The 14250-nt window shown below is 36.0% G+C and overlaps 1 protein-coding gene across 2 annotated transcripts in view; it reads right to left on the minus strand.

The window, feature by feature from the left end:
• Positions 1-301: 301 nt before the first annotated feature.
• Positions 302-14250, minus strand: part of NGLY1 (N-glycanase 1) — a 56600-nt gene continuing 42651 nt past the window's right edge. The window contains exons 10-12 of one of the 2 annotated variants that reach the window (XM_082712623.1): positions 10413-10598; positions 3330-3507; positions 302-2961 (exon numbers count right to left, since the gene is read on the minus strand). In XM_082712623.1, the coding sequence (XP_082568749.1) occupies positions 2786-2961; positions 3330-3507; positions 10413-10598 (540 nt within the window). In that variant the 3' untranslated portion in view covers positions 302-2785. The remainder of the gene's footprint in view (positions 2962-3329; positions 3508-10412; positions 10599-14250) is intronic. The other variant, XM_082712624.1, reaches the window with a different exon arrangement.

The following is a 14250-nucleotide window of genomic DNA, read 5'->3' on the forward strand; positions in this document are numbered from 1 at the left end:
GCAGGCAGAGAGAGAGAGGGAAAAGCAGGCTCCTCACTGAGCAGAGAACCTGATGCGGGGCTCGATCCCAAGACCCTGGGATCATGACCTGAGCCAAAGGCAGAGGCTTTAACCCACTGAGCCACCCAGGCGCCCCCATTCTAAATCTTTTATCAGAAATAAAGCACTGTTTTGGTCCATACAAAAATGTGACTGTAATACAGGCTAAGTGGGGTAAAACCAATCATGACTTGTGTTGCATTATTCTTATTCTTTTTCCCCCAAAAGTGTTTAAGGAAGTAATGCCACCTGAGTCAGTTACTAGCTTAGAAGAGTGTATTCACTTGGACTATAAAATCAACATAAAATTTATTGTTACAGAGAAAAAAAAGTCTTTAAAAAATTATCACAGAAACACCAAAGCAACCGTATCTAGACAATCCATCATCAAATTACAGTAGATTTGTTCTCTAGGAAAGCTTACCTATAGATAGAAAAATCATTGATTCTAATATCAATTTTAACACCTCAACTTGAACATTCCTATAGAAGTATCTATATTCATGAAACACTCACTAAAACAGCAACTCATTGTTTACATAGGTCATTTAACTTCTCTGGGTTTGAGTTTCCTCAGTGGGAAGTGAGGATTCAGGGTGAAATGATCACGAACAATGCTTCCTATTCCAAAAGTCCATGATAAATGGTTCTCTAACCCTCCTTCAACATGAGGCACTTCTTTTCCTTGCAAACTGATAAAATTCACAATTTTATCAGTTGTAAGCTTCTTGTTCATCTTGAGAATGTGAATTCCAGCACAAGTCCTTTTTTAAACCACCCTCTACCCAAACTCACTGTAACAGAAAGCAGGCTGTAAAACTACCACGATGGGACCTGAACTGAAGCCAGAGTAAACAGCCTTTTTAAATGAGCAATGGCAGTAGAAAGCTACTCAACCAGACAGAGCCTGTTTCCAGAAGGTGGTGCAGTTACGCCCGCCCTGCCCTGGCAGTCACTCTCAGCACAGCACACCATGTACTCCTCTAAGTGAGAGGATCCCAGAGGATGGCTACACAAACTGTGCTTTGACACTAGTGTCGGTTTGAGGCTGGCTCTCTTATCAGCCCTTCCTTGCCAATTTGGCCTTACCAGTTTACTGTCACTTAGCTTTATACATTACCAAGAATTGCTTTGCTCCGTGATTTCTGTACTATTGCCAACATTTTCTGTATAATAAAATATCTATTATTATGTATTGGGTACCCTTGGGGTTGAGACTCTCATGGAATACACTTAAGAAAAGCGTGAACCACTTTTCCTTTTCAACATTTCACATCTATAAAAATAAGACATTTGAACTCCATTTTTCTGCTTACAGCCACAGTAAAAATTAGAATGTACTCTTTTCACAGATGAGGTACATTCAGTTGAGATTGACATTTTTCTTACATCTTTATGCTTGCCAATCTCTAGGTTTTCTCATGAGGTTAGGAAGGTTGGGCCACCTGCTCAATCACAATACTCCTGTGTCAATACCAGATACCTCAAGACACGTAGAGTCAAGGCTCTCCAATTTTATGTATTTGGACACTATATGAAGCTATGATTAATGCAGGAGAATTCCAGAAACCTTTTTAATATTAAGATGCATACCTTTAGATGCAGAAAAATTTTTTTGAAATGTAACTTTTTAGCAAGAAACTGATCAACAGTTTGACTACAATTAAAAGACAAATATAAGAATTTTGTTCAGCATCTTAGTGTATCTTTTTTTTTTTTTTTTAAATGCACATGAATATCCTATGGAGTTGCACAGGATAAGAATCTCTCAGAATGTACTTTTTTTGTATGAAGAGTTAAGAACTCACTTTGCAGAACATTACAAAGAGTGAGAGTACAGGAACTGTGTCCTTCTAACCTTTGCCTCCTTCAGTGGTATCACAATGCTTGAACACAAACACTTAAATGTTCACTAAATTCAACTGGGGAGGTTATATGGACACACCAAAAACTCTTGATGAGCATATACTGCAGAATCTAGTTACATAGTTTCAAAGACAGGAACAGATCTTTATTCAATGAGGTAGATAGAAATACTCAAAAGTAAACTCAAAAGTAAAGCATATTCTGAAATGTCCACACATGGATTTATAATGTATTTCTGAATATACACAGTCAATGTTAAATGTTTTCCTAACATTCGTCTATTCCAACAGTTTTCAATATTTAGCATACCTTTAATAAAGATTCTTATTTAGCCAAAGTAAACACTAAAATGATATAAGGCAAAATAATTCATTTTATTTCTTAAATACCTATGTATTTACAATCATAAAAATGTTCATGCATTATAACTCATGAGATACTATACTTTCACATTTATTAAAAATTAAAAATCTTGGGAAATCTAATTACTTATGAAGAAATTAATGGCTGATCAAAAAACATCATATTACTATTATTAGCTTAAGATTATATCATAATCATGAATAGCATTTCATCATGAATACCTTCATTTTACTTTTAAAATTATACTTACAGTTTTAAATTAAAATCTCATATTGAGGCAGTAAGACTTTACTTCAAATTACAGTCACATATGGAAGGGAGCTTTTGATTCAAGGTTTCATTATGGTCCATAGTATAAAGATATATTTTCATGAGGGGTACATGATGGATAGCCAGCAAAAGAAATATGCTAGCAGAGGGTAGTAAATTGCCAACTAAGCATGCACTGAACCAACAGACTACTTTAGAACATGGTAAGTCCTTGATTATTGCCAGCTTTTCTATAATGTTCAGGTTCTCAAAGGTCACTGAATTTTATAATTATCTCCAAACAATTTTCTTCATGGTCATTTAAGCTTTGTCTAAACAGCTGGGTATGTTGCCAAGCAACAACACCATCTCCTCTGCTTAATTCTGCTTCCAAAATAACTTCAGTGGCACCAGAAAAATCACGATAGGAGCGAAGAGTTTTGTCTGCTGGAGGAAAAAAAATAATTAACACTTCGCTTTTAGTAACTTAAAGACTATAAAGAGATAGTTTTGGAATACATATTTTCTATCTAACCTGTAGGTAAAATCAACTCTTAAAAAAATAAATACAAATTCCTTATGGAGGAAATATGTCCTTTGAAACAAAGAAATGACTTTTCTTCATCCATTTGTGTTTCACAATAAAAACATAAAACAGTTCTATTAGAATGAGGTTATACAGGTTTTAATTTTAATTTTTTTTCCTGCAGTTATATGAATGACTCTTGGGTATGAAAAGCTCAAATAAGTGCCATTATTCTTCAGAGTGTTAAATATACTCATCATGATTAATTCTCCATTCAAATGCTTACCGCCTGACAGTTCTACTTGAACTGCTTCAGATCGCAATTTCCACTGTATTGTTCCAGTCTGAAAGGTTTGACTACTTGTTCTAACGGAAACGCTATCTACTTTTAGGCCAACTGACCCACACTCCAACTTCCAGGAAATATAAGCATAAGATGATCCTTCCCTTCGGGCTAAATACACCTACAAAGGAGGAGAACAAAGAATTGTCATAAAGAATAAAATAGTGTAGAGAACACATATAGTCAGTCCTACTGTCATGATTAATAAAGACCTAATTTCTTCCCCACTGAGGAGATTTTCACTGTTAACATTTTGCATTTTATCAGCAATTTTCCCTATAGTGTATTTTGTTCCAGAAGAAAGATACTTGGGATACAGGTGCTCCGATAAGTATAGCCCTAAATAGGGTAGATGTTAACCAAATTTTAGTAAATCTTATTTTCTTTTAAATTAGTTAAGTGCAGCTATTTGATATGAACTTGATGATGAGTCCTGCTGAAAATGAAGAATCCTTTTAAATGCAATTATTCTTCATCTTCTTTTCTAAGTCTGGATTTTCAGATAAGCTTTCCCAGAGCTGGATGGGCTATCCAAGTCAAGAAAGCAACTGAGTCATTCTTAAGTAATGGTTTAAAATGTAGTATTCATGCTGTGCCTCCACAAAGTATGCTCCCATTCCTTCACTATCAGAGACCCTTATCACTTTAAATGTATACTGTTTAAGGCATCCAAGTTTACTGGCTGTTTCCAGCTCATCTTCTCTCATAGTTTCATCCACATTCTAAAAAATGTGCATGTGAACACTAACACTTCCTTCACCCAGGCTCAAACCCCTAAGAATCTGACTCTTTATTCACTTATCCCTCATGCTCAAACTCACACAGTAACTCATGCAGTTCTTTGAAGTAAGTCTCAAAAAAAGACCTGTCCTCATTTATACTATACTTACCACTATAGTCATGACTTAATGCTCATCTCTCTCCAACTGCCTAATTAACGTTTTTAAAAGCCCACTTCCTTCCTACATTTGCATAGTTTAGAATGTACAGTAAGTAACTGGCTAGAGCTTTAAATCCAAACTCTCAGCTTTCAGTCCTTCACAGAATTTCACCCCACTATGAACTGCCAATAATTCTCCACCCAAATGTAACTTACATCAGATGAACTTGGTATGATCTTAACCAAATCACCCATTTTCTGGGAGCACAGGCTTGGGATTCATATGGATTTAATAAATAGTACTTAAGTATTAAAAGTCTGCATACACAACCTATTCTTTTAGAAACCTCTAACTTACTTCTCAGGACAAACACAAGTACCCTATGACACATCTCCCATGGAAATGTCCTACTACCTGTTTTTAGTCATCAAGTAAAAAAAAATCAATCACTGCTAGTATTCTACTGGTACTCTACAACCTATAGTTCTTCATCCAGGCTAAATATGTCAGCTAATTTAATTGGAAAGTTTTTAGAATCAGTGAACCAGAGATTATCAACAATTAAAAACAATCACTCCCCAAGGAAAATGATTTAAACTCTTTAGACTAGATTGTATGGGATGGCACACCTAGATGTATGGAAGTGTCAACTGCTCAAGTTCAGGGCAACCTCACTATAACCTCCTCTAATGTCCATGTATTCCTACTGCAGTGCTCCTCCTACACCTCTCTGTGAGGAGAACCTGGGGCTATTGACCAGTGCTCCCTGGGAGTCACTGGTTCCATCTATCCTAAACTATTGGCCATCTATGGATTACCTATAATTACTACTTCAAGGGTGTGGATAGTAAAGGGGATTAGCTGCAAAAGATGAGCCAAATAGGAGGGTTATTGGAAGAAAGGTGGTTGAAAAAAACAAAGACTGGGGAAAAGAAATCTTAAGACAAATACACTTAGATTTAGGTCTCAGTGTATGCTTTTTTTTTTAATCTCTTGTGTCTTTTTTAAGAGCTCAGTGGTTTCAAATGATCCCCTCCCCACCGAAAGTGTGGGTATAAAATCCGACAGATTCAAGTCAGGTTAATTTCAAATTCCTAGCTTACCCTCAGAATTGTCTTAGTTATACCACACGGCCACTAGGCCACAACTGTGGTTTTAACTGTCATAACAAGGTTTATAATAGCTGTTGAACATGTCTGAGAAAATTGCTTATTCTAAAACATACATTTTTCAGTCATAAAGGCATCAGCTTTTAGACTCTAAAAAACTAAAGGATAGGATAGAATTCATCACAGAATTCTTAAATGCTTAAATAAACATTCAAACACATTGTGAGCAAATAAAAGGTCTCTCAGGCTAAAGAAACAGTATATGGAAATAAAACAAACTCTATTGATATTGAAAATTCAAGTCATCTTTTTCTTACAGTATATTCCGTCTGTACTATTCTACCCAACTAATTTTAACCCAGTGTTTTTAGAGGTGGAAGTTATCAAGAACATGTATACTCAGTTTGATAACTGAAATGTACCCAAACAGTAAGATTTTTATATTACTGTTTTTTTAAATTATAGTCCTTTCTATGTGTAAGAGCAACAGAACCGGTAATTATAATTAATTTAGGAGAAAAAATATTTTACAAGCTTTTAATATTCAATTGTTTGGTCTAGAGAAAAAAAAAACAACAACTTTTTTTTTTACTATTAGATGTTCCTCACTCTCTTGAGTTATTGTAGACAAATTTTTGCCGGTCAGCTTTTTAATTCCTTGGTATCATTTACTGTGTGCAGCTCTACATGCTTGGTTTTTCAGTTCTGGGGACTACCAAGAGCTACCTTACTTTAGCAAAAGGAAGAGTAAAATCAGAAGTCACGGACTTTACCCCTACAGAACTGAAATCTATACAGTACGCCAGCCCTTCCCTCTAGTGACCCATCCTTGCCCGTTTTTTGGCAAGTTTAAGGCATACAGTACAGGCAGATCACAATGTGTGGGTGAGAATAAGACCAGTCTGTGTAAGGCTTAAGGTCTCAGCTATGCCACTAACAAGGGACACAACAGAAACTTATCCTTTGGGTTATGGCTGTGACCACTATTTTCAAAACAGAACAATTTGCATGTGAGCTTCTTTATGCTCTACGTTTTTCAGTGTCTACAGAAGATCCTCACTTAAAGATTTTCTGATCACTATATGCCAGGCTATTCTGTCCACTGCTATGGTTTTCTGGAAGTTTGGTTTGTACTGCACTGTTGAAGCTGTTCTTTGCTCTGCTCTTAAAATGATTTTTCTGCTTAGCCTGTTAAGATTAACTCTAGTTAAAAAAAAAAAAAAGAGATTAGCTTAATTAAGTTTACTGTGCAGCAGACACTCTGCACATATTCCTACACATATCTAATGAAACAAGTTGCATTTCAATTGATTTTAATTTAATGCTGGTAAACTGGTATTGCTCATGATTCTTATTTTTGGTTATTCCTTTTTATCACTGCAATCAAACATTACTCACTGTCCCCACTGTATTTACATCTTTCTGTACTATGCTTATTTTTTTTTATCTGCAGCCTCTGTAATTATCTCTGGATCATTAGTGTGAGCATGTCCTTCTCTTGCCTGAAATCTTTCATGGTTTCCTGTTACATAACTGCAAGGTAATCAAAGTCCTTGGGACCTGATCACTGTTCACCTCTCTAGTCTCACTTCCCATTCTTCTTCCCCATATTCCCTACAACTTACTCTTCCATGAATATACCAGGTGTTTCTCACCCCAGTGCTTTTGCACATGCTACATCTCTATATCCTCTCTCTACACTGAGAAACTCTGCCTTTGCCTCCTTCTCCAAAAGCCTACTCAGGCATTACTTCCTCTGCAAGGTCATCATCTCTGACTCAAGAAGGCACAGTGGCTCTTCCTTCTGTCTTCTTTCCCTTAGAGTCACAAACAAACCCATATTCTTCTAGGACTTATCTCACTAATCTAAACAACTGGCCCCCATGTCTTTCTCCTTCATTAGTCTATGCTCACCTTGAGGCTTGACTCCTAATTTATCATTACAATCTAAGTGCCAAAAACAATGTCTGACAATGCACGTTTACTGAATGACTAAATGAATCAATTCTTGACATAATGCCATGCACCAAAAAGTGCTAAAGTGACTCTAGTGACAAAGATGATACTTTACAGTGCTCGCTTCGGCAGCACATATACTAAAGATGATACTTTACAAAAATGCAAAGTACTTAAGAACATGCCAAGGGATCGTCTGAATGAAGACAGAGCATCTTTGACAGTCTACACAGTCTTACAGAGTCTGAGGGTGGTATAGAATTTATGCCATATGCATTCAAACATTTTTCTTACATTCACTAATCTTTACTAAACATTTATCAGGCACTATGCTAGATATATGCATACTGAAAGTACAAGTGAGTAGAAAAAGACAAAGCCTTTTCTTTGAGAATGTTTACAATTCTGGTAGGACAGAGACAAATAATCTATTCTTACACAAATTTGTTAAATAAATGTCATGAAGGAGAGGTACATGAACAGTGAATAAATAAAGGGGGAAATGGATCCAGTTAGCTGGGACTACAGGGAGTGAGGCTTACACTCAGTTCCAAACAAAGGAATAAGTGAATCTAACACAAAAGAAAGTAAAAGGGCTCTGTGCAGAAGGTAGAAGGGCAGTCCAACTGCAACGCAGAGCAAAGGGATAGCATGGTGCAAGGCAAGGCCAGAGAAGAAAGCAGAGGCCAGGCTCAGAAGAGACTTGAGCTCTTTCTTACTCTACGAGCACTCAGTAATGACTGGGGTTTGGGAAATGCTTTTCTGGCTTAACAGCATGGAAAACAACTGTGAGATCCCGGAAGACTAATTAGGAACCTATTAACACTTTTATCAAGGTGTTATCACTTGCCTCCTAAAGATATAGTGGTCTTTTTGATTCAGCATTTTATACTCCTTCCAAATTAGACATCACTGAACTGTGTATCTGCCAAATAGTAACACTTATAAGTCTCCACATTCCGGGGAGGCTAACTCTGAGACAGTAAGAATCTGTTCTAAATATCTGAGGGCAAGCTGCATATTATCTGTAAGGATTCCACACTGGAGGTTACTGAGGAAAGGTGTGGTGGGAAATAGGCTTCTTCTATTTAGTGGAGCTAGAGAATCTCTAATTGGGAACATGCTAATACAAAACTAAAAATACTGACTTAGGTAGAAAATTCAATGTTTCAATAGCAATATATTATTTCTAAGTTATCAGACTCTGGAAGTGTAATGAACATTCTCATATTTTCTTCATATTATAACTTGAAACAGATTCACGCGAGTTTTAAAAGTGATATCCTCTGTATAGGTACATCAAGGCATAAGCTTTAATTGAGTGGGAGTCTGTTTTTTATTTAATGGCCTCCGCATCTCATTTACAATATTACAAATACACCCTCTGGCTACAATGGTCTATTTAGAGAACCTCAAAACATGCCCTGTACTCCATGCCTTTCCCCTGCTGTTCCCTTGCTTCATGAACACCTACTCATCCTTCAGCGTCCAGCTCAAATGCTCTGTGGAGCTTTCCCCAACTCCCACAGCCAGAGCTAATTACTCCCTCCTCGGTGTTTCCATAGCAATGTGTTGATATCCTTATTATAGCATTCTGCATCATGGGTAAGATGGCTGTTTATGCTTCGGCTTCCCCTGTTAGACTGTGAGGGTAGACACTGTATCTTTATCTTTTTATCCATGTAGCTGAGACAATGCCTGATATTAACAGGCATTCAATAAATGTTTGCTGATGAACAAATGAGTAAGACAGAAGAAATATTACATAGAATCGACCTGTTTCTCATCACACCAAGTTTTCTGCACAAAGTCATTATTTTCCTCCATTAACTTTCTCCATTAACGCTGCTGGTGAGGGAGAAGGGCATACTCTTTCATTAGTTTCAGAAGGGTAGCTTAGTCCTTGGATACATAACATGTCTATCCAACCAGCTTTCTGTTCAGAACAATCTTTGGGATAAGGATAGTCTTCCTGAGAAGTTCATCCGCTCTCATCAACTATATTGTCAATTACAGATACAGACATCTTAAAATTTTCAATTTGATCTTCTTCTATTTTTTATGGTCTTCAACTCAAGAAGAAAATTCCTAAACCTACAATTATAATAATGTTGTAAACTATTCTTAGTTTAATACAAAAAGATCACCAATATAAGCACCAAGGTAAATTTTAGAACAAAAACATGACTGGAAAAAAAGGCAGGGATCCTATCTCTGTATGTCTTCTGTATTCAATGCCTAGAACAGTGATAAGCATAAACGCTAGCAGCTGTTAAACCATGACTCACTTTTTAAATCTAGCCAATGTGTCTTACAAATGAGAAACTTCCCTTCCAACTCAAAAATCTTGGGAAGTCAACTTTAAAAGCTCCCTTTAGGTTGATGAACTCCTATGAAAAATCTATCAATAATATGGTTCGATGTACTGAGGTCATGTGCGTAATTTTGTGTTCATTTTTGGTGTCTATCTAAGGGGAGGGCAGTTTAAAGGCAAAGCTTCTACTTGTAACAGATAGCCTGTGACGACAATGCAGGTTGATATAAGTAAACTACTAGTCCTAGCATCTATACCTTTATTCTTTAGGGCATGGAGAAGAAATAACCAATATTGCTGCTCAATCATCTACATTCTTATTACATGAAAGTGTGTTAAATGGTTAACTCTTGGGACTTCAGATTAAATGTTAGAGTCCCCAGTAGCCTGCTTTAGTAGGTAATCAATAAGTACCTAGCAAGGAATTAAATAACACTATATTTTATACACTCATGCAAAAATTAGTCATGAGTTGGCCATACATTTATTTTTCCCCATGAATGAATTAATTTCAGCCTCTTTAATGAAAATGGATACTTCCTTGATACAAATGCACAAATTTCTTAGGGACTTTTAATTAAACGTTGGGAGGATTTTCTTTTACAGGTTTGAGTATTATTAAAATTTTCATATATCAGTTTTCACTTTACATACACAGTTTTTTTGATAGATCAGTTTTCACTTTACACACACAGTTTTCACTGAAACAGTCTACATTTGTTTAAACAATGACAAAGTTTTTAAACAATCTCATGCATGAAATTACCATGTTCCAGTCTGTTTCAACTTTTCTGAATATGGATTCCATTTTCCACACACCATGCTCCCATCCGGAAATGGTTTGATTATTATTTGAAACTCGGACATAACAATCTTTCACAATATTATAACAAAGGTGGAATTGTTTCGAAATCTTCTCATTTTCAGAGGGAATGAACAGGGTTTCTTTTCTCTTAAAAAAAGAAAGCAGAATTACTTTTCAAAATAATGGAAGACTCCACATAGTAATGAACGTGATTTCCTAGAAATTGGGGTAAATTAGGATATGTCACCTTCTTGCTTAACTCACTCCTACAACTTCTACTGTACTTAAACTCCAAACCTTTATACTAGGACTCTAAATGATCTATTCCCTACTTACTTCTCCAATCAATCTCAAGTTACTCTTCCAATAGCTCCTCAAAAAGGTCCATCCAGGTACTTCCAGCTCAGGTCCCTGACACATATTCTTCTTTCTACTCTCCATATACTTGGTTCTTTCTCATCCTTCTGGCCTCAACTTAAAGCAACATTGGGTGCTAGGTATTAAACAATAAGAAAACTTCAAATGTACAAGAATCAATAAGCAGAATATAAAACATCTTAGAAACAAAAGAAGTGTGTGTGTGTGTATATACATCACTGTCAGCATTATTAAAATAGTAACATTAAATGTATGAAAAAGATATTTCCCTAGTGGAAACTGTGATATTACTGTCAAACAGGTAAAGAAAAAAAGCAGCTTATTTTTAGAAAATGATTTATAATCATGAATGACCAAGTGTGTAACAAAACTTCCCAGTTCTTTTCCTCTTTATCAAACATATTTTAGGGTACTGGGGCACCTGGGTGGCTCAGTCAGTTGGATGGCTGCCTTTGGCTCAGGTCATGATCCCAATGTGGGATCAAGACCCGCATCGGGCTCCCTTCTTGGTGGAGAGCCTGCTTCTCCCTCTCCCTCTGTCTGCCACTCTGCCTACTTGTGTTATCTTTCTGTCAGATAAATAAATAAAACCTTAATAAACGTATTTTAGGGTACTAACATAAACCAAATGGAAATAAAGTTTAAAAGTAGCATTATCTATTCATTAAAAAGGATAATTAATTACCAAAGGGAAAAGATAAATATTTATGCTACTGAACATAATCATATATGCAACTGAATAATCTGGAGTAAGAATAACATTAATATTTCACAAAATCTTCTGTTTTTTTAAAGATTTTATTTTTTTAAAAGATTTTGTTAATTTGACAGACAGAGATCACAAGTAGGCAGAGAGGCAGGCAGAGAGAGGGGAGGAAGCAGGCTCCCTGCTGAGCAGAGAGCCCAATTCAGGGCTCCATCCCAGGACCCTGGAATCATGACCTGAGCAAAAGGCAGAGGCTTTAACCCACTGAGCCACCCAGGCGCCCCGATTTTATTTTTTTATTAGAGAGAGCAAGTAGGTGGTGGGAGGAGCAGAGGGAGAGGGACAAACACACTCTGCACTGAGGCAGAGCCTGATGTGGAGCTTGATATCACAACCCTTAGTTCATGGCCTGAACAAAAATCAAGAGTTGGATGCTCAACTGACACAGCCTGCCAGGTAGCCCTCATAAAATCTTTTAAATCTAAGATTAAGATAAAACTTTTCTCTCCAGAAATAATATCACCGTTTCCTTCTTTTTTCAAATGATTTCAAGGTACAGTTTCATCATTTTTTAAGACTAACATTTTTCATTATTCACTTTACTTTTAAAGTGTTGGTGGTATAGTGGTGAGCATAGCTGCCTTTCAATTTACTTTTAAAATAAATATCTACTTCTAAAGAGGAAAATGATTTTTTAAATCCATGTCTGTAATGATCTCCAGTAACTGGTAAATTTAAAAAGAAATTTCAAAAGGGAAGACAATCTGGGCATATGACCCAATTCATATTTTTAAAGTTTAATCAACTTACATGCCATACAAGAGGAAGCATATCCGTCCATAAAAAGAAAAAAGAATGAAGACCTAATATCGATGTTTTATTTAAACTGAACACAGCTGTGAATTAAATTAGCTCTTTTAAACTGGCTTCATTTAGATTTAAACTTGTAACTTGCACTGCATCAGCAGTGATTTGAATTATCTGTTGAATTTAGATCTTGTAATTCTGTGGCTGAACCAACACTTTCAACTGTCTCTTAAAGATGATGAAATAAATTAAAAAGCAAACATAAAGTTTACTGGGGATAATTCACCCATTTTGGACATATTTTTTTATTGGAGAAATGAGCGGCAACAATGGCAAATTCAGAAGAAGCAGATATAAAACTCTAATTTATTTGGAATTCTGATATGATACAGTGAAGGGTTATTTTCCATCTAAGCATTTTTCATTACATATCTTCTTAGACATTTAAATACTCAGTAGTGATCGACTCTGAATTCCCTAAGGGCAAGGGATAGGTCTACTGTACTTCCTTAATATCCATTACAGAGCACATTGTTTTTCACCTAGCCCCTAATATAGACATATTTCCTCTGTTCATTATTTAATTTTGGGTCATTAATCAAGACATAATGTCTTAATATAAATTTGACAATAATAATCACACCAGAGATGATAATTTCTAGCTAATATGAGATGTATATAATAAGTATACAAGAAATAAACACTTTAATCCACTGAATTACCCAGGTTTATTATTTTTCTCACGTACTATATGTGTATGTATATATATATATATACATGAAAACAGGTAAACAAGTTTCTCTAAAACGTATAAAATCTTATTTTGAAAAACTTGAACAGGCATTTCCCAAAGAGGAGATCCAAAATTTAAAGAACAGGCATTCAACTTCATTAGTCATCACCAAAATGCAAAGTAATATCATAATATACTACTACTACATACTACCAGGGCTGCTAAAATGAAAAAGACAATACCAACCATAGGTAAAGATGTGGAAAATTCTCATACACTGCTGGTGAGAGTGTAAACTGGCAAAACTGCTGGGGAAAGTTGCTTGGCAGTATCCACCAAGGCTGAACACACTCCTAGCTCCTACTCAGATACCTACCTAGCAATTCCACTCCTAGGTACATACCTAACTCAAATGGATAAATACATTCACGTAAAATGTGTATAAATCGCCTACAGCAGTACGATTTTTAACAGTCAAAACCCAGAAACAGCCCAAATATCCACCAAAGGTGGCATGGATAAATTACATTTATACAATGGAATATTACAGAGCAATGAGAATAAACATGCCATAAAAAAGCAGTAAAAAAAAAAAACTGCAGCATCAAGTTTGAATTTCATAAAATAATGTTGAGAAAAAAAGTATTCATATGAGTATGTATGGTACAATTCCAGTTACATAAAGCACAATAACAGGCAATACTAATCTATTATGTTAGAAACCACGATAATGGTTATTCTTAGTGGTGGCAGAAGTGACTGGAAGGGAACGGATGGTTATTCCTTGGATTCTGGTGGTCTATTCCCCAGCCTGGTTGGTGGTTATGTGGGTGCTCAATGTGAAAATCTGGTAAGCTCTACATTTATAATTTGTGAATTTTTATGTACGTTACATCAGTAACAGTTACACTCTACTGAAAACTAACATAGAAAAATGTTATTTTAAAATGCCTTGCTAAAAAAAAAAAATGCCTTGCTAACTACTGCATGTGGATATACTATGCCAATCAATTACTGGTTCTTTCAAATGTTTGTGTTGTTCAATAATTACTCTAAAAGTTCATTGGAAGGTCGTGGCCTGGGGCACCTGGGTGGCTCAGCAGGTTAAATGTCTGCCTTTGGCTCAGGTCATGATCCCAGGGTCCTGGGATAGAGCCCTGCCTTAGGCTCCCTGC

The sequence above is a fragment of the Mustela nivalis genome (assembly GCF_964662115.1).
Source record: "Mustela nivalis genome assembly, chromosome: 1".
NCBI classification, from domain to species: Eukaryota; Metazoa; Chordata; class Mammalia; order Carnivora; family Mustelidae; genus Mustela; species Mustela nivalis.